This window comes from Ovis canadensis, chromosome 2 (genome assembly GCF_042477335.2).
Source record: "Ovis canadensis isolate MfBH-ARS-UI-01 breed Bighorn chromosome 2, ARS-UI_OviCan_v2, whole genome shotgun sequence".
In the NCBI taxonomy this organism is placed as follows: Eukaryota; Metazoa; Chordata; class Mammalia; order Artiodactyla; family Bovidae; genus Ovis; species Ovis canadensis.
In genome coordinates, this window is record NC_091246.1 from 53,385,121 (window position 1) to 53,402,827 (window position 17,707).

General features: G+C 49.6%; 2 protein-coding genes and 1 long non-coding RNA gene across 12 annotated transcripts in view; 2 read left to right on the forward strand and 1 right to left on the reverse strand.

Annotated features, from left to right (window-relative positions):
• Window positions 1–1,185: 1,185 nt before the first annotated feature.
• On the forward strand, window positions 1,186–7,196 carry LOC138433491 (uncharacterized). The gene is made up of 2 exons (XR_011254329.1): window positions 1,186–1,358; window positions 5,318–7,196. It is a non-coding gene; the product is annotated as an uncharacterized lncRNA (long non-coding RNA).
• A 1,308-nt stretch (window positions 7,197–8,504) lies between these two features.
• Window positions 8,505–10,651, forward strand: CIMIP2B (ciliary microtubule inner protein 2B). 2 transcript variants are annotated; one of them, XM_069576242.1, is made up of 6 exons: window positions 8,505–8,668; window positions 9,049–9,272; window positions 9,360–9,577; window positions 9,774–9,825; window positions 9,902–10,099; window positions 10,394–10,651. In XM_069576242.1, exons 1-6 carry the CDS (start codon window positions 8,607–8,609, stop codon window positions 10,480–10,482), a joined length of 843 nt encoding a protein of 280 aa, XP_069432343.1. In that variant the 5' UTR covers window positions 8,505–8,606; the 3' UTR covers window positions 10,483–10,651. The 2 variants fall into 2 exon arrangements, with proteins under 2 accessions (XP_069432343.1, XP_069432341.1); XM_069576240.1 differs by having other exon boundaries at window positions 9,049–9,577.
• The window catches only part of RUSC2 (RUN and SH3 domain containing 2), a 63,307-nt gene continuing 56,185 nt past the window's right edge, over window positions 10,586–17,707 (reverse strand). For 5 of the 9 annotated variants that reach the window (XM_069576193.1, XM_069576195.1, XM_069576190.1 and 2 more), the window contains 10 exons: window positions 16,094–16,723; window positions 15,695–15,880; window positions 15,393–15,533; window positions 14,141–14,217; window positions 13,762–13,936; window positions 13,571–13,676; window positions 12,852–12,898; window positions 11,599–12,400; window positions 11,369–11,506; window positions 10,586–11,285 (listed from right to left, as the gene is read on the reverse strand). In XM_069576193.1, coding sequence (XP_069432294.1) covers window positions 11,084–11,285; window positions 11,369–11,506; window positions 11,599–12,400; window positions 12,852–12,898; window positions 13,571–13,676; window positions 13,762–13,936; window positions 14,141–14,217; window positions 15,393–15,533; window positions 15,695–15,880; window positions 16,094–16,115 — 1,896 coding nt within the window. In that variant the 5' untranslated portion in view covers window positions 16,116–16,723 and the 3' untranslated portion in view covers window positions 10,586–11,083. Of the gene's footprint in view, window positions 11,286–11,368; window positions 11,507–11,598; window positions 12,401–12,851; window positions 12,899–13,570; window positions 13,677–13,761; window positions 13,937–14,140; window positions 14,218–15,392; window positions 15,534–15,694; window positions 15,881–16,093; window positions 16,757–16,806; window positions 17,431–17,707 lie in introns of those variants that run through there. The other 4 variants (XM_069576187.1, XM_069576186.1, XM_069576189.1 and 1 more) reach the window with 2 other exon arrangements.

Sequence of the window (17,707 nt, forward strand, 5' to 3'; positions counted from 1 at the left end):
CTTCTACTATTTAGTCCGAATGCCCCTCTCGGTCAAAAGAGAAGACTTCACCTGTAGGGACGCCCCTCTAAGCTCAAGATCCCACCCCTTAGCAAAACCCCGCCCCTCAAGGAACTCTTTCCTTCGGAGACCTCTCTCAGTGACACCTCTCAGTATGACACTGCCAACCAACATCAGTTCAGTTCAGTTCAGTCGCTCAGTCGTGTCCGACTGTTTGCGACCCCATGAATTGCAGCACGCCAGGCCTCCCCGTCCATCACCAACTTCCGGAGTTCACTCAGACTCACGTCCATCGAGTCAGTGATGCCATCCAGCCATCTCATCCTCTGTCGTCCCCTTCTCCTCCTGCCCCAATCCCTCCCAAAATCAGAGTCTTTTCCAATGAGTCAACTCTTCGCATGAGGTGGCCAAAGCACTGGAGTTTCAGCTTTAGCATCATTCCTTCCAAAGAAATCCCAGGGCTGATCTCCTTCAGAATGGACTGGTTGGATCTCCTTGCAGTCCAAGGGACTCTCAAGAGTCTTCTCCAACACCACAATTCAAAAGCATCAGTTCTTCAGCGCTCAGCCTTCTTCACAGTCCAACTCTCACATCCATACATGACCACTGGAAAAACCATAGCCTTGACTAGACGGACCTTAGTCTGCAAAGTAATGTCTCTGCTTTTGAATATACTATCTAGGTTGGTCATAACTTTTCTTCCAAGGAGTAGGCGTCTTTTAATTTCGTGGCTGCAGTCACCATCTTCAGTGATTTTAGAGCCCCCCAAAATAAAGTCTGAAACTGTTTCCACTGTTAGTGTGTACCAGAACCCCTCAGTGTGACAACCCTCCTTTGTGTGTTCCTTCTGCCCAGAGAGACCCCACCTCTCAGAGTGACTCCACCAGCCATTGTGACCCCGCCTCTCAACGTGACTCCTCCCCTCAGTGTGGCCCTTATCAGTGTGACCCCTCTAGACAGGTACCGCCCCCAGTACGTAGGAATCGGGTCTGCCGGTTCAGGCGGCAGGAAGTTCTGCCACCGGCCTCTAGAGCGGCGCGAGGTCTCGAGTGCGCACGCACCGTTCCAGGACCCGGTGCGCTCGCCGTACCCAACGCTTCTCTTCTCAGCTGGCTCCTCCCCACTGTCATCGGCGGTATAACCAATCATCGCCGGGGTTGGGTGACGTCACACGTTCCCGGTGACAGGTCTGGGAAGAGTGGTGATGGGCGTCGGTGAGCCGCTTGCCACCTAGCGGCGGAGTGGAGTCCGGTAGGAGCGGAGGCTGCCGGCCTGGGGCGAAACAGTCTGCGACAGAGCTTGAGGGAGCAAGTCTGAATTCTTTTCAGAAACTCTAAAGTACTATTTTTATTTCTGTGGTAAGCTAAAAAGAAAATTAATTAATTGCACAGTCGGCATCCGTGTGGGTGACTACCTTCTAACAGAGTCTTATCCCATGTTTATGGAGTGAGAGCCTCGTACTACTTAGTTGTTAAGAGCCAATGAGAAAAGAATAAAGCAGCCTTAAATTATAAACGGTGCAGGAGGATCGAAAGAAGGTCAGATGCTGTCTCGGTACAAGGGAAGTTTTCGCACAAAGTGGGAGAAAGAGCCAGAGTGATTCACAGCCCTTCCACTGCCAGTATAGACAGGCCATATGCATCATATTCATTCCTCCAGAGGCAATTTTGTCTCAGCAAAACAAGCTCATTTGTCACGTTAAATGTTAACATCTAACCTATTTCATTTGTAAGTTTGCTTTCTGTAGTTAAGATCTGTGAAAAGTGAAAGTGTGTCACTCAGTCGTGTCCCACTCTTTGCAATCCCATGACTGTAGCCTGCCCCGCAGGCTCCTCTGTCCATGGAATTCTCCAGGCAAGAATACTGGAGCGGATTGCCATTCCCTCCTTAAGGGGATTTTCCCAACCCAGGGATGGAACCCCGGTCTCAGCATTACAAGCAACTTCTTTACCGTCTGAGCCACCAGGGAAGCCCAATAAACACTAGGAATTTATGCTTCCTTTTGTTTAAACAATATAATATTTTAATCTACTCGCGTCTGACCCTTTACCCAAGTCTGAGAATATGCGTAGTTGGTAATAGTAATTCCAATCAGAGGAGCCAGGTTGCCCATTTAGACAGATTATTGTGGTGGTTGTATGGAGGCAGGAAGACTGATTAACAAGGAGGAGCTGATGATGCTTCATTGAGGAGAGGATGAGGGACTGAACTAGGATGGGGATAATAGAAAAGGGGAGGAAGAAACCTTCAGCTAGAATGGGAAAACTTGCTGACAGACTAGTATCCAAAGTCAGTCAGTCCTGGGGAGGGAAAGAGCATCATCCAGGATAATTTTAAAGTTTCTTGCTTAGATGACTATCAACTGAGATAAAGAATACAGGAGGAGGACAGGTTGGGGGGCGGTAGGTAATTGTCATAAACAAAGGGGTCATGTGATGGAAAAGAAAACTATGAATGGGGATGCCATTATCCCAGTAGGGAGGGAGATGTAGGCTGATAATGGACTGCTAGGGAACACCAATAGTAATAAAGTGTAGGTGGACGAAGAGAAGTCTGTGAAGGAAACAGAAGAAACATGCTGAAATATAGGAAGATAATTCTTTTGAGGGTGCATAAAATTCTTTATTTAGAATAAAGTATAAGTGTTTATAATGTAATTTCAAATTCAAGTGAAACTGAAAGTTGCCTTGCGACCCCATGGACTTTAGCCTGCCAGGATCCTCTGCCCAGAGAATTCTTCAGGCCAGAATACTGGAGTGGGTAGCTGTTCCTTTTCTCCAGGGGATCTTCCCAACCTAGGAATCGAACCCAGGTCTCCCATACTGCAGGCGAATTCTTTACCATCTGAGCCACCTTCAGTTTCAAACTTCTGTATAAAAGGGTCAGGACCTTTACCTATTTTAAGAAGTACACATAGGGTATACACAAACACATTTTGCCTTTTTTATTTAATTAAAGTCATAATAAAGCTGTTTAGAATAGAGCTGACATATATTTACATTATAATGTGAAACTCTAGTCTGTGACTGAACTAGCACTATATCTGTGTATTCATCTAAATATCTGAATACTTTTCGCTGCCAATGATATAACAAATAGTGGCAAGTGGAATCCAAGGAATGGAGAGTTTAGGAAAAGTGGAATAATGAACAGTATTAAATAGTGCAGAGAGGTGTGCTAAGATGAGCTTGAAATGTTCCTTGAATTGGGCTGCTAGAAGATCCTTTTGTTGTCATTTTTCAAACTTTTTAAGGTGGAAAATTCAAATGTGAAAAAAAAGAAGGAATAGAACAATGAACCCTTATTTACCTTGGGTAAGACCATTTTGTTGGCGAAACATTGTTCAAAATCACTTACCCATGCCTCAGTTATACTGTTGCCATAAATGACTGGGTAGAAGTGAAAATATCTGCTTTTTTGTATCTTCTATGCCAGTGATTCTCCAGTAATCAGTTCATGGACAATCTTGTTTTATCTATACTACTGCTTTTCTCCCCCACCTAGTTATTTGGTGCATATTTCTGACATTGTCTTTTAATCAATAAATATTTCAGTGTGTTACCTCTAAAAGATAAGGATTCTTCTTTAAAACAAAATCACAGTACTATGTCATACTTAAAAAAAAATTACTTAATACCATCAAGTATCTAGCTTTTCATATTTTCCTCATTGAATTAATTTAGTTTTTTAAAAATAATTAAAAAAATATTTATTTATTTGGCTGTGCCAGGTCTTGGTTGTGGCACTCAGGATCTTCAGTCTTCATTGAGGTGTGCCGTGTCTTTAGTTGCAGCATGTGGAATCTAGTTCCTTGATTAGGAATCAAACTTGGGCCCCCTGCATTGGGAGTGCAGAGTCTTAGCCACTGGACCACCAGGGAAGTTCCCCAAATTGTTAATTTGAATCAAAATCTAAATAAGGTCCATACTTTGAGGCTGATGTCTCTTAAACCTTTAACTCCATCCATTATCTCCCCTCCTCCATTTTTTTCCAAGAAACCGGGTCATTTGTCCTTATTGAGTTTCTCAGAATCTGAATTTTGCTAAGCTTTTAGCATGTTCTTCAGTCCCCTGTATTTCCAGTAAAGGTGTAGAGACAATTAGATTTATATTTTATTATTTTGGCAAAACTAATTTGTAGGTGGTTTTAACACTTTTATCATGATGTATATACAATGTTGGACTTCCCTAGTGGCTCGGATGGTAAAGAATTGCCTGCAATGTGGGAGACCTGGGTTTGATCTCTGGATTGGGAAGATCCCCTGGAGGAGGGCATTGCAACCCACTCTAGTATTCGTGCCTGGAGAATCCCAAGGACAGAGGAGCCTGGCGGGCTACAGTCCATGGGGTCCCAAAGAGACAGATTTGACTGAGTGACTGAGCAGACACACAGATACAGTGGTGGTCTTTGTGATGGGTTTCTCAAACGTGGCACTATTGATATTTTTAATAATTAGTTTATTTTTTAATTGGAGGAAAATTGCTGTTATTGACATTTTGGACTGTAGAGATTCTTTATAGTAGGAGGCTGTCCTGGTGCACTGTAGGGATGTTTAGCAGCATCCCTGTCCTCGACCCACTGAATGTCAGTAGCAGTTCCTCCAGTTGTGATGACTAAAATGTCATTTAGACATTGTCCCCCTGGGGGCAAAATTGTTCCTGATTGAGAACTTTTCCTCATTAAACTACTTGTTACTCAGAGACATATTCATATGGGAAAGGCAAAAAATAAAAATAAAAAAGCTTGTTTCCCTTTTATTTTACCAGCTTTTAAAGTAGTGAGTTGGTTCTCTAGCATCCTCCAACAGTGCCCAATGAGGTGTTTTTTTTTGAATCATCATAAACTCATAATTTAATACATATATGATGTGTCTTAATCACTGGCAATTAAAAAATGTTTTTGATTTTTAAACTGTCCTATTTTGGCCACTGGACACATTCAAGTTGGCTTCTGAGTCCTTTTGACATGACTCTTAAGGTTTCTTGCTCTTTGATATAATAAAATGTTTTAGTCTCATTTTGTGAATTGCTAGACTGGAGCTGCTATCAGTTATTTTTTCCAATGATTCATGATTCCTTTTCATTGGAAATGGTATTTAGAAACCTCAATATGGGTAATTTTTGTGTGACCTTAGGAAGAGCAGTTAAATGGATATATTCATATCCTATTCCTTTTAAAATAGTCTCTTCCACTATCTCTTTATTTTGAAAAAATTCCAAACATGCAGAAAAGCTGAAGGAATACACAGTGAACATCTGTATGTGCATGCTAAGTTGCTTCGGTCGTGTCTGACTCTTTTCTACCCCATGGACTGTAGCCTGCCAGGTTCCTCTGTCCATGGGGATTCTTCGGTCAAGAATACTGGAGTGTGTTGCCATACCCTCCTCCAGGGGACCTTCCCAACCCAGGGATCAAACCTGCGTCTCCAGCAACTTCTGCATTGCAAGTGGATTCTTTACCGCTGAGCCACCAGGGAAGTCTGAATAACTGTATACCCTCAGCTCAATTCAACAATTGTTATTTTGTTATGTTTGTTCTGTCTCTCTCTGATAAAAAATTGTATGGTGTGGTATTTGATATAGTATGGTTATACTGTACTATTTAGTATGATTTTTTTATTGTACCATTTGAAAGTACATTGCAGGCATTATGACACTTCATTAGTGTTATCTTCTGAGGTAATTTTCTATGTAACCATAATACCATTATCCCATCTTGAATTACTTTCTTCATTTAGTTTCTTTTTTTTTTGTGGGGTTCGGGGGTGCACTTGCATGATCTTAGCCCCTCAACCAGGGGTAGAACCCAAGCCCTTAGCAGTGAGAGCTCAGAATCCTAATCACTGGACCACCAGGGAATTCCCCTTCCTTTAGTTTTTTCATTCTCCTATTTTATTGGTTCCTTCTGGGGCTCTTTTGCTGATTCTTTTTCATTATGCATGATTCAGCTACCTTATCCTACTCAATGAGGTAGTAACATTAGCTTACCATTTTATAGATGAGAATACTGGGGTCTGATGAAATGAATTTAGCCAGGGTCTGTATCTCTAGTGACTAGGATTTGAACTAGTGTTTTCGTTTTGTTTTATATTATGATACCTTTGACTCTAAGTGAAAGAGAAGTTGGAAGTGGCCTTAACAATAATGAAATCACTTCATAAGAAGGATGGTTAATTCTGAGACTCTACATTACCATCAAGGATCTAGGCCTTTCTATTCTACCATCCACCCTGGATGGATTAAGGCTTTATCTGGAGGTTAGCTTAGCTTTCCGCAAGATTTATGATTCCTGCCAAAGTTCCAACATCATATTCACAGAATTTCTCAAGGCAGGAAAAGACATTCCTTTTTGTCCATCTCTCTTTCTCTAATTTGTTGTGCATCTTTTTTAAGAGCAAAGAAACTTTCCCTAGGACCTTCCTTCATCCCAGCAGACTTGCCCTCATATTGTTCAGATTGCCACAAGCCCAAACCTAACCAGTCATTGGCAAGGGAAATGGGACCACTATGATGGGCTTAGACTAATCAAGACTCCCAAGACTCATTCCTATGGCTGGTTCTGAGCTTCCCTGAAGCTCCTGACTGCTTGGCAGAACAAAATTGAAGTCCTGTTAGGAAGAAGGGAGATGGGGATAGGGAATAGGTATGAAGTGTGCAACCAACAGTGTCTGTTACAGAATCCAGGTTGTTAGCCTTGACATACTTCTGCTATTCTAGGCTCTGCCTTCAGCTCCCTCCCTCACTCCAGCATACTTCCGGTGAGCCACGCCCCCTACAATTCTAGCTCTCATGACACATACCAAGGTTGTCCTTGGCAGAACAGTGAAGAACGTGAAATTTATTCTTTGGTGCCCAGTGCTCTTGTGCAAGCCGAAGAAGTCAGTGACACGTGCTTCGTCAGCCCTGGCACTGGCAGTGGGGGCGGGGAGGGGAGGAGGGCAGAGGTTCTGCCTTCTGGAAAGGTAGCATCCCCCAGATCCCTTTTTCTTGGTCTGTACTTCTCTTAGAATCTGAATGGTTTTGGTAACAAATTCTAATTTGCCTCCTAGTTTTAACATTACCTTCATATCTCCTTCCCCTGAACTCCCACATTGAGGAAACCTGTATCCACTGAATTTACTAACCATTCACTGATCTCCCCTTTGTATTAGAAATTTAGAGATAATACTAAACAGTTGGAAAAGAAATTAAGTTTTAGAAGCTGTGTGCCAGGTGATGGGGTAAGTCTTTTCACACACACTATCTGTGTTCTTTTTTTAAAAATTAATTTAATTGGAGGCTAATTACTTTACAACATTGTAGTGGTTTTTACCATACATTGACATGAATCAGCCACGGGTGTACATGTGTTCCCCAACCTGAGCCCCCCTCCCACTTCCCTCCCCATCCCATCCCTCAGGGTCATCCCAGTGCACCAACCCTGAGCACCCTGTCTCATGCATCAAACCTGGACTGGCGATCTATTTCACATATGATAATATACATGTTTCAGTGCTATTCTCTCAAATCATCCCACCTTCACCTTCTCCCAGAGTCCAAAAGACTGTTCTTTACATCTGTGTCTTTTGCTCTCTCATAGGGTCATCATTACCATCTTTCTGAATTCCATATATATGTGTTAGTACACTGTATCAGTATTTTTCTTTCTGACTGACTTTACTCTGTATAATAGACTCCAGTTTCATCCACCTCATTAGAACTGATTCAAATGCATTCTTTTTTATGGCTGAGTAATATTCCATCGTGTGTGTGTACCACAGCTTTCTTATCCATTCATCTGCTGATGGACATCTAGGTTGCTTCCATGTCCTGGCTATTGTCAACAGTGCTGCGGTGACTGACTGTATTCTTAACAGCATCTTGGTAGGCTAGACTATTTTAGCTTTCCTGTTAAGAGTTTAGGGATTTTAGGTTCAGAGGGAGCCACATGCTTACAGTTAAAGGCCGCTAACTATTAGGAGCTCATGGCTGCCTGACCTCACACCCATGCCCTTTCCCCTACCCCACCACTCTGGCTTCATGGTTTTTATTGTTACAAAGCACGTTTGTATACATTAATCTGAGGCTCGCAACAGTGGCAGGGTGAGTAGTAGTACCTGCATTTTATAAATGAGGATAGGCTTCAGAGGTACTAAATGTCACTGCTTAGAGGTCTTTTGGTTCCTTTATCCCCTATCACCTCCCCTCTGGGCTTTCCTAGGAAATCACCTTCAACCAAGACTGAGAGAGAGGAGAATCCACATCTCCTCAGAGAGGTGCTCAGAGAGGGGCTTAGGAATGGCGCAATGGATCTATCAGGTTTTGCTCCCCTGCCTCCCACTCGAGGGCTTCCTTCCGTCCTGCAGCGGGGAGGCTGTCTGTACTCAGCCTTCTCCCTGCCCCCAGGTGGCAGGACTGCATTTGTTCAGAAGCAGACAGACCAGCGAGCCTCTGCTCTCCTGGTCTGCTGGTCTTGGCCCTGGCCGTCATCACACCAGGGCCCGCCCCCCTCTCCCCTCTGAGCCCCGCCTCCTGCCGCTGGCTCAGCCTCCCAGCCCTGGACACCGTCAGTACACACAGCCCAGAGGCTGAGCTCAAGGAGAAACAAAAGGAACTGCCAGGGTCCCCATGGCTATGGCCAGCACCTTCATACCAGGACTGAACCCCCAGAACCCTCATTATATCCCAGGGTAAGAGCATACCCGTTTGCTTCTGGGAGGAGGGGTAATAAGGATATAGAGTTGTGCCACCTCGGCCTTGGGGACCAAGTGGACATTGTGGTATGGGGGACTTATGGATGGGTTATCTATGATGTTGGATGGAAAAGGAAAAGCAAAGGAATAGTAGGAACCAGGCCTGCTGTGAAGCTTTGTGTTGTACTCTCCATGGCAACAGGGTAACAGCCGAGGGGAAGGTTGAAAACCCAGACAGAGAACTAAGAAATGCCTGCTCCAAATATACACACAGCAGAGTCCAGCAATGATCAGGGCCTCAGCGGTCTCTGCTCCTCTGTCTGGGGATGGTGAGGCAGGGGGACTCTGGAGGTGAGCAGGTGAGACTTGTGCTGCAGGTACACTGGACACTGCCCACTACTTCGGTTCAGCATGGGCCAGACCTACGGAGAGATGACTGGGCAGCTACTTCGCGGCTCTCCTGGCCTCGCCTGGCCCCCCGCCCACCGCACACTTCTGCCTCCCATTCGGCCTCCAAGATCCCCCAAGCCTCGCAGGAGAAGCCTGCCTGTCAGGCGTGGACACGAAAGGCTCAGCTCCAGCATGGTCCCCGGGTACACAGGTTCGGATACGGGTATGAACAGGGTCCCCCATCCCAGAACACGGGCCCCACGCTCTAATGCATCTCCTTTGTCCCCTGCCCACCTAGGTTTTGTGCCACAGGCACAGTTCATCTTTGCCAAGAACTGCAGCCAGGTCTGGGCTGAGGCTCTGAATGGTTTTACTCAGTGGAGCGGAGGACAGGGGAGTCAGGAGCTGCCCAAAGAGGCCAAGGGAGAAAAAGACGTGGAGAAAGACCAAGAGCCAAAGCTGGGGGCAGAGCTGGAGGCAGAAAAGGAGCCGGAGCTGGGGCAGGAGGCGGAACAAGTGAGATGGAGAAGGATGAGGCAGAATCCAGTGGTGGGAGCGGGGAGCCCCTACCTCTGTGTGGCCAGGCCTGTAGTGGCCATGTGTAGGCTGGCTGTGGGTACAGGGCCAGACCACTAGCCCCACTTCCCTGGGAGCCCCATAACCCAGGGGCTGAATTTGTTTGCCGTTTCTCCTCTATCAATCTCCTCACAAGGCTTCGCCTTATTCCATGGATGACAGAGACCCTCGCAAGTTCTTCATGTCAGGTGAGAGGATGTGGGCAATGACCAAAGGCTTGGGGATGTGCCCAGAAGGTACCGACTGAGTGTTCCCGCCCCCCAGGCTTCACTGGTTATGTGCCCCGTGCTCGCTTCCTCTTCGGCTCCAGCTTTCCTGTGCTCAGCAACCAGGCGCTGCAGGAGTTTGGAAAGATGAAGTCACCGGGCAGGTCCCAGAAGGATCCTAAGCATCTCCCCGCACTGTCCCGGACCTACCCTCAGCGCCTGGGCCTTTTACCTAAATACGGGGGCTATGTCCCAGGTGAGGATGGCCCAGGAGGGAGGCTTTGGGGACTGGGATATTTGTGTGTATGTGTATGTGTGTGTGAGTGTGAGTGAGTGATAGATGGAGGTGGTTTGGGGGATGGGAACTAGTAGATACAGGGAGGGGTCCTTGGATCATGAGGTTTGGCTTTATCACTGGCAGAAAAGGAACTGACATAGCTCCTAGTGGGGAGTGAGGACCAGAGTTTGGAGGATAACTTCTGGGTAACTGGCTGAGAAATAACTTTTCTGTGCCTCTGGCTACAGATGACAGACTCTTTCGGCCACACAGGGTATAAGTTCCAGTTCGGCCGCACGTATGGGCATCTCACCCAGGATGCTCTGGCTCTCAGCGCCCTCCAGAAGCAGCTCCTGGTGTAGGTACCTGGCATTTAAGTTCTCTCTTCCCTTGTCATCCTATCCCAGCCATCCTTTTGGAAAGAAGAAAGGCAGGTTGGCAGGAGGAAGCACAAAGAGAGAACAGTTTGGAGGCCGAGCACCTTTTTTATTAATAGGTGTAATAAATAAATAAATAAATACATAAACAGAAGCCTGGGCTCCTCCTCCCTCCTTGACCGCCAGGCACTGGCCACAGCCTATTTACAGCTGGGGGCTTAGGGAACTGGCCCCAATACTGTCACATAACCTCCTAACCACCTGGCTGAGGGAACCCTGCAAGTGGGCCTTCTGGTCACCTCCCTCCACAGGGAAGTACCTGTCTGCACCCATGGGAGGACTGGCCAGATTGGCTGGGGAGACTCTGGCAGCCCAGTGCTGCATCCCTTCCCTCCTCTCCTGGGGGAAGGTCCTGACGAGGTCACTGGGACAGGTAATGGGGAGTAATTAATACTGAGCACAGGGATATGTGGCCCCCAGCTCTCGGTCTACTCTGTGTAACCAGGCCAGACGGCTTGGGAAGCGCTCTTAGGCAATGAGCCTGGGGGCTGTGAGGGTCCCTGAGGCCGCCAGCATGCACAGGGCCTCAGTTCTGGCTGCTTCCAGGGCTTGGACTTGGAGTTGGGGTCAGAGTCACGTAGGCCAGGGGCACCAGGCCGGTGTCTGAGCCGCGGCTGCAGCGCAGCCAGTCCGCCCCGGCTGGCCCCAGCACCCGCAGGGTGTCTCCCTTGCGGAAGCTCAGCTGTCCAGGGCCTGTGGCCAGATGGTGGCACAGCGCCTTCACCTCACTGGGGAGACAACAAATGGAGGTCAGAGAAAGCCCATCCCGAGCCAGCCTCAGCCCCTCAACCCTCCGGTCTCCCCGTCTCACCATGGAGGCTTGGAAGGCAGGCCTGGAGAGGGTGGCTCCTGCAGACCGTCCTTGGGCTCTGGCTCCCGGCGGGCACCCACTGTTTGCGCCACGAGCTGGAACACAGACTTGTCCAGGCTGAGCCAGTCCGAGGGCAGCCTAGGGGACAGTGGCCAGGGCTCTGGCTCCATCTGTGCCAGTTTTAGAGCAGGCTCTCCACTCCCTAGTCCCCACCAGGGGCCACCTCTTACCTATTTGTGGGTCGGGCCTCCCGCTGAGCCTTCCGGGACCCAAAGAGGTGTCCCCACTTGATGCCCCCTGGTGAAGGTTCAGATGATCCTTCCTCATTTTCGGCTGTGGGGGCAGCAGACCCCTCCCTCTCCCGGCTCCGCCTCAGCTCCGCCAGTACAGAATCAGGGGGGCTCCCCATCCAGAAAGGCCAGCCCCTCTCCCGGCCGAGGGTCTCCTCAGGGGCAGGGCAGGCCTCCGCTCCCTCCACGACTCCCTCTCGGGGGGGTGGCCCCACGCCTCCTGCCCCTTTCTTTTTCTCGCTGCTGCTACCAGTGCTGCTACCTCGGGGGAACCTAGAGCCCTCGCTGGAGCCGTCGATGTAGACCTGGGAGCTCTGCATGAGCTGGTACCACCAGCCAGCCTGCCCACTTCGGGCCCACCTGCTGCGCCCTGAGCTCCCGGCCGCCTCTGTCTCCCCCTCTTCCTCCTCCTCTTCTCCACCTTCTGGGGCACCCACACCCTTCACCCGCTCCCCAGGGGCCGCCCTGTCCACATCTCCGGGGCCGTCCTGGCCGCGGGAGCGGGCCAGCTGCAGGGTCGAGTGGGCGGACAATAGCAGGTCTTGGGACACTCGCAGCAATTCCTTGTGCTGCCGCTGCTGCTGGCCACTCTGCAGCAGCCGGTGTTGGAACAGCAGGTCTAGGCTGAAGGGCAGGAGGGCCAAGGGTTGGAGCAGCAGCAGCAGCTCCTCGAAGAGGCCAGGGCACACTGTATGCGCTGCATTCAGAAAGCCCCACGGCTGGTAGTGGGTCTGGATGATATCTGGGGGAGAAAGAGAGAGGGACTGAGCCACATAGAGAAGCAGAGCCTGGCCTGGGGTGGGCCTGGGAAAGGCAAGCTGGGCAGAGCCATCGCATACTGCTGGGCAGGCTGTGTACTGCGCACTGAGCTGCACTGTGGTGTGAACAATGCCTCTGGAAGTTGTGCGGTGCACACGCTCCATCAGCTTAAGCAGCAACCTCGAGTTCAGAGGAGAAGCTCCTCGCCACCCTGACTTCCAGATTGCCTGAGTATCCTCCTGGCTCCCAGGCTCTAACATAGCAGAGGCTGGGAAAGGACTCGGGTAGAAGCCCAAGCCTCAAGATGAAAGCTTGTGTGGTTCTCCTCCCCACCTCTAGATTCTGCAAAGACAGCAGTGCCACCGCCCCCTTTTGATCCTCCTAGGACTGGCCTGTATTGAGTTGGCAAGACAGAGCAGGGTTCTGAGTGTTACCTTCGTGGTTATAGAGGTGATTAAACCAGAACTCCAGGGACCGGATGCTGCAGGGAGAGAGGTGAAGAGTTGAGTCTTGTGCGGCTATAGCCAGACCGTGAGGTACAAAGGAGACAGATACGGGGGGTCAGACATACAGCAGAAGTACAGGTGAACATCTCCCTTCTATGTCAGGGCTAGTTTCACGTTACATGGTTCTAGAAACTCAGAGGGGATGCAGGCGGGGGTGATTCACAAGCCAATCACTTCTTAGAATGGAGTTGACTTGCCCATGACTGAAGAAGTCAGGGCAGCTACTGATGAGAGGACAGGGCAGCTCAGGGCCAGAGGGGATGACCCTGGCTCATACTCGAGAAAGAAGGATACTATGATATACGTGCCCAGGTGGACTGGGTCAAGCAGGACTCAGAAGCACTGCTGGAACTGAGAGATTCAGGGTTACAATACCCATGGAGACTGAGAACCAGATTAATTTCCAAATGAGCCAGATTACAGATTTATAAAAGCAGAAGCCTGTATTGGTGATCAGAGTCATGGGTCTGGTGGGAAGCCTGTGACCCACTAAGAGAGGCTGTAGCAAGGTGGGGAGAAAGTGGGCCTGAGCCTGGCCACAGATCCTGCAGATTCACCCTTTCTGACTCAGTCTAGGGCGCTGGCTCTTCAGAGGTGCTGGGGCCCAGGGGAGGGGGCTGGTGGGCTGCAGATTTCCACACACTCACTTGAGCAGGCCGAGGATGAAGGCGTTGAAGCGCATGGTGTGACTGGTGAGCTCTGGGAACTGGCTGACTTTGTTGTACAGGCCATGCAAAACCTTGGTGGATGGGCCTGGGAGGAAGCCAGAGTTGGAGGTCACCATCTTTGGAACCCTGAAAATTCAGTTTGGGCTTCTTCCCTTGCCACCAGCACTGACCTAGCTGTGTGGAGGCCTCCACCACACTCCACGGTGTGTTCTTACGTTGCCCAATGATGACGTCCAGCACAAAAGACTTGAGTCCGTCCTCCAACAAAGCCCGCACCGCAGGGCACAGGTACTTCAGAACCAGGTGGCCCACATTGGGGCTCACAGAACTGTTCCCCAGCTTTGCCTGTGGATGCAGCAGGGAAGTACAGGGAATTACCTGCAACCTGGGTCCTTTCTGACTGCCTTAGTCCTTACAGTACTTCTCTTGTGGTCCCCGTCCCTGAGGACCCAGCTCTGAGTTCTGGGGGCAGGAGAGCAAGGGACGGGGGCAGCACAGGATAGGTGACGGTCAGCAGGACGGAGCTCAGCTCTCCAGTCTCTCGCCTACCTTGACTCCGGGATCCCGGCTTGTGCCAAAATGGGCCACAATGAGGTCCACAGCAGTGTTGACAGCTTTCACCAGCCCTGCAAGTGAGAATTTGATGCACCAGGTCCCTAAGTGAGTCCCCAAGCAAGCTGGCTGGGAGTGGGCCCTCAGCGGGGAGGGCCCACACACACACATACACACACACACACACACACACACACACACACTCTCTCTCTCTCTCTCTCTCTCTCTCTCTCTCTCTCTCTCTGTCCCTGCATAGGTACCACAGGCCTTGGCTTCTTCCTGGTTTTGCTCAGTTCTCAAGTCCTTCCTGTTTTAACCTCTCTGCCAAGACCCACCCCAATGATTCCATTAAGACACTCAAAGTACTCACTTCCTTGCCCTTTTACTTCAAGCCTGGATCAGTCTAACTCTCCATCCTCTCCACTTTGAGAAACCAGGCTATTGGCTGCTGTTGGAGAAAGTCCAAAGCTGTTCACCTAGGGCCTGGGAAGGGCACTTCTTTGATGTGTGCCTTGCAGCACCCTCTGCTATGCCCTCAGGTTGCCATGCCAAATCTTTATCCCTCTTCTCAAGCCCTTGGTTCTACTTCACTCAGAGAACAGAGGCCACTGGTAATGAATTCAACTTCCCTCTCCATCCAAAAGACATCACATCTATCCTCCTTCCTACCTGCCCTCCCTTACTCCCTTTCCATCTTGGAGGAAGGTGGCCATTCCCCTTCTTGCCTAAGGTTCTTCCCTCTCGATGCTCTGAGTCCTCTGCTCTGCCTCTGCAAGGGACTTCAGCTTCATCTTTCTCCCTTTCACAAGCTCCTTCTCTTCAGCCCACAGTTATGCTCAATCTTCTCCTTATCATCTCATTTAAATGGCTCTGCTAAATAGACTGGTTTTCTGTCAGTCCTTATCAGATTAGATGTTATGATCAGGCTTATCCAAGCCACCTTGTCCTGTAGCACTTGAGCTCCCCTGGTATAGCACACAGGAGTCTCCCTCCCTACACATAGCTCCCTGAGGGAAGAGAAGGGAGACTGAGTCTTAAGCATCTGATAAATGACTGTTGTTCACTTGCAGATACTCATGATCCATAGTACAGACTTCTGCCTCTTGCCCCAAATTAGCTTGTGCTAATGCCCTCCCAGCACTTGGAGTTCTAAGACAGGGAAATATTCTGAAGGGCTAGATAGTTGGGCCACAGGCATAAAAAGGTAGTAGCAGCAGATTTTCAGTCTTGAGCTAGGAATGATATTCACCTTTTTTCTGAAGCACATCAATGGATACAGCCTCTGAGCTGCCATCTGGGGACAGGCAAAATTCAGCGGGGGGCTTCTCAGTCAAGGAGAAAGGGTCTTGGAAGTCAGGGCAGGTTAGTGGTAACGGCTTCACTACTTGACCTGGAAAGAAGAGAAAAATCAATCCCAAGCAACTGTCTCCCTGAGTGGCAGCTCAATTCTGTGCCTCATGTCCTCTGAGATGTGTTCTTTTGGGACTGACCCCTTCCCTCCCGGCTGTAGCAGAGCCTGCCCTGGGTTTTCTGGGGACCTGGCCCACACACCATTCAGCCGGCAGTTCAGATGGCCAGCAGCACCGAGGGAGCCGGGGAACTCAAAGATGGGGTTCCTTCGGGCCAGCCGAGCATCCTGTGGCCTTCGGTCTAGGCTCCCTGACAAACCAGGGGGTCCTAGAGGGTTCTTCCTCCTGTATTCTCGCCACTTGAGTGCTTGAGGGGATAGATGGTTGGCTGAAATCAGGAGAGATTAGCAGAAGAGACAGGAAATAGTTAAAAGACAGCATTTCATACCCACCCAGTGGGCCTGTATAAAACCCAGGGTTGGGATATTAGCTACAGATGGGCAAACTGTAACCTGTGACCCCATGTGGAGTATAGGAAATCATTCAAAGGGGAGGTAGACTGCCTAGGGTAGGAAAGGGGGATGGGCAGTGAGCTTCATACCATTACTGGGCCTGGAAGCCATGCTGCCCTCGCCACCTCCCCGGACCAGGCTCTCCGCTCGGCTGAGGCTAGATCTCCAGGAGCCCAGAGGAGGCAAACTTCCTGTCCCATGGAGCCGGTACTCAGCCAAGGTCAGTATCTTCGGATCCTCCTTCTGCGGCTGCTGGGAGACAGCAGGCCGGACAGCAGGAGGACAGGAAAGGCCCCATGGAGGTGGGCTTTCTGTGGCTGTGGCCTGCTCTGGGAGAGGGGAGCACGAAGTGGAGGCCGAAGAGTCGGTGCTGGGCCCAAAGGGGCCAGTACTCCGGATGGGGGAGTAGCTGCCCAGGGGCGACGGCCGCGAGGTCTCTGGCTCAGGCCTGGCTTTCCTGGCACCCCTGTGGGTGGGCACCTGTGGCTCCCCTGAAGGAGCTGGGCCTGGGCCTTGAGCAGCGGGGGCAGCTGCGGGGGCAGGCTGCGGTGCACGGTTGCAGCCCGAGAGGCTGTAGAGCTGGGAAAGGCTGTGCAGGGCCCGGGCCTTGGCCAGCTGCTTGGGGAAGTGGTGCTGGAACACGAACGGCTGGATGGGCAGCGTGGTTGGCCTCTGCTCCTTGCTGTAGCGAAGGACCGGTCGGCTCTCAGCACCACCCCCTGTGGCAACAGGGATGGAGAAGGAATCAAACACTGAAATCACATGAGAGGAAGCAAAGAAGCAGTCAGGAGATGATGCTCACCAGGGAGAGTAAGAGAGGGGCAGGACCTGGGCTGGAGGAGCTGAGTAGGGTAGGGGTAATTGACTGTGGAATGTGCCACTGCTTCTTCCATCTTCTCCTGGTGTTTTCATAACATTGACTTGTCTCTTGGCTGTTCAGCCCTCTCTTCTTTTTCTTGACTTCAGATGTGGGTGCATCTTAAGGCTCATTTCTTATATTTGCCTTTACACTTTCTTCCCTGCATTGTTCTATTCAGACAGTCATATAGGTGACTTCTGAACCCATGGCTTTAGCCTCAACCTTTCTCTTGATCTCTAGATCATTCTGCTTTAGGTTTCTGTTTCCAATTAAAATTTGCTATTTAAAATACCTCATTCATTCTCCTGATGATTTCCATTTATGCCAATGACAGAACCACCATTTTCTTTGTGAAAGTGAAAGCGTCAGTCACTTAGTCATGTCCGAGTCTTTGTGACCCCCAAGGACTGTAGCCCGCCAGGCTCCTCTGTCCATTGGGATTCTCCAGGCAAGAATACTGGAGTGGGTCACTGTTTCCTTCTCCTCTGTATCTAAGGTCTAAAGGCCTGGAGTCAGTCACATACTTTCAGTGTCAAGATGTTAATTTACTTCAAGCTTTCACCCATCATCCCCTCCTCAACTACAGCCCACATATTTCATTCTTGATCAGATCTAACCATAATAAAATATTTCTTTACTTGCTGCCAGAATCAGCTTCCTGTCACCCAATCTACCCCAATCATACTCTTTCACTGATCCTAGCATTGGAACCCCAGAGTCCATATCTGCTCCCTCCACACAGAGGCGTGTTTCCCAAGGTTGGTCCTCTCCTGTTCTTTCAGCCAATCTTCTAGTCAGTGTCCCACAAAACATGTGTCTCAGAACTAAACACAACACTCCACAG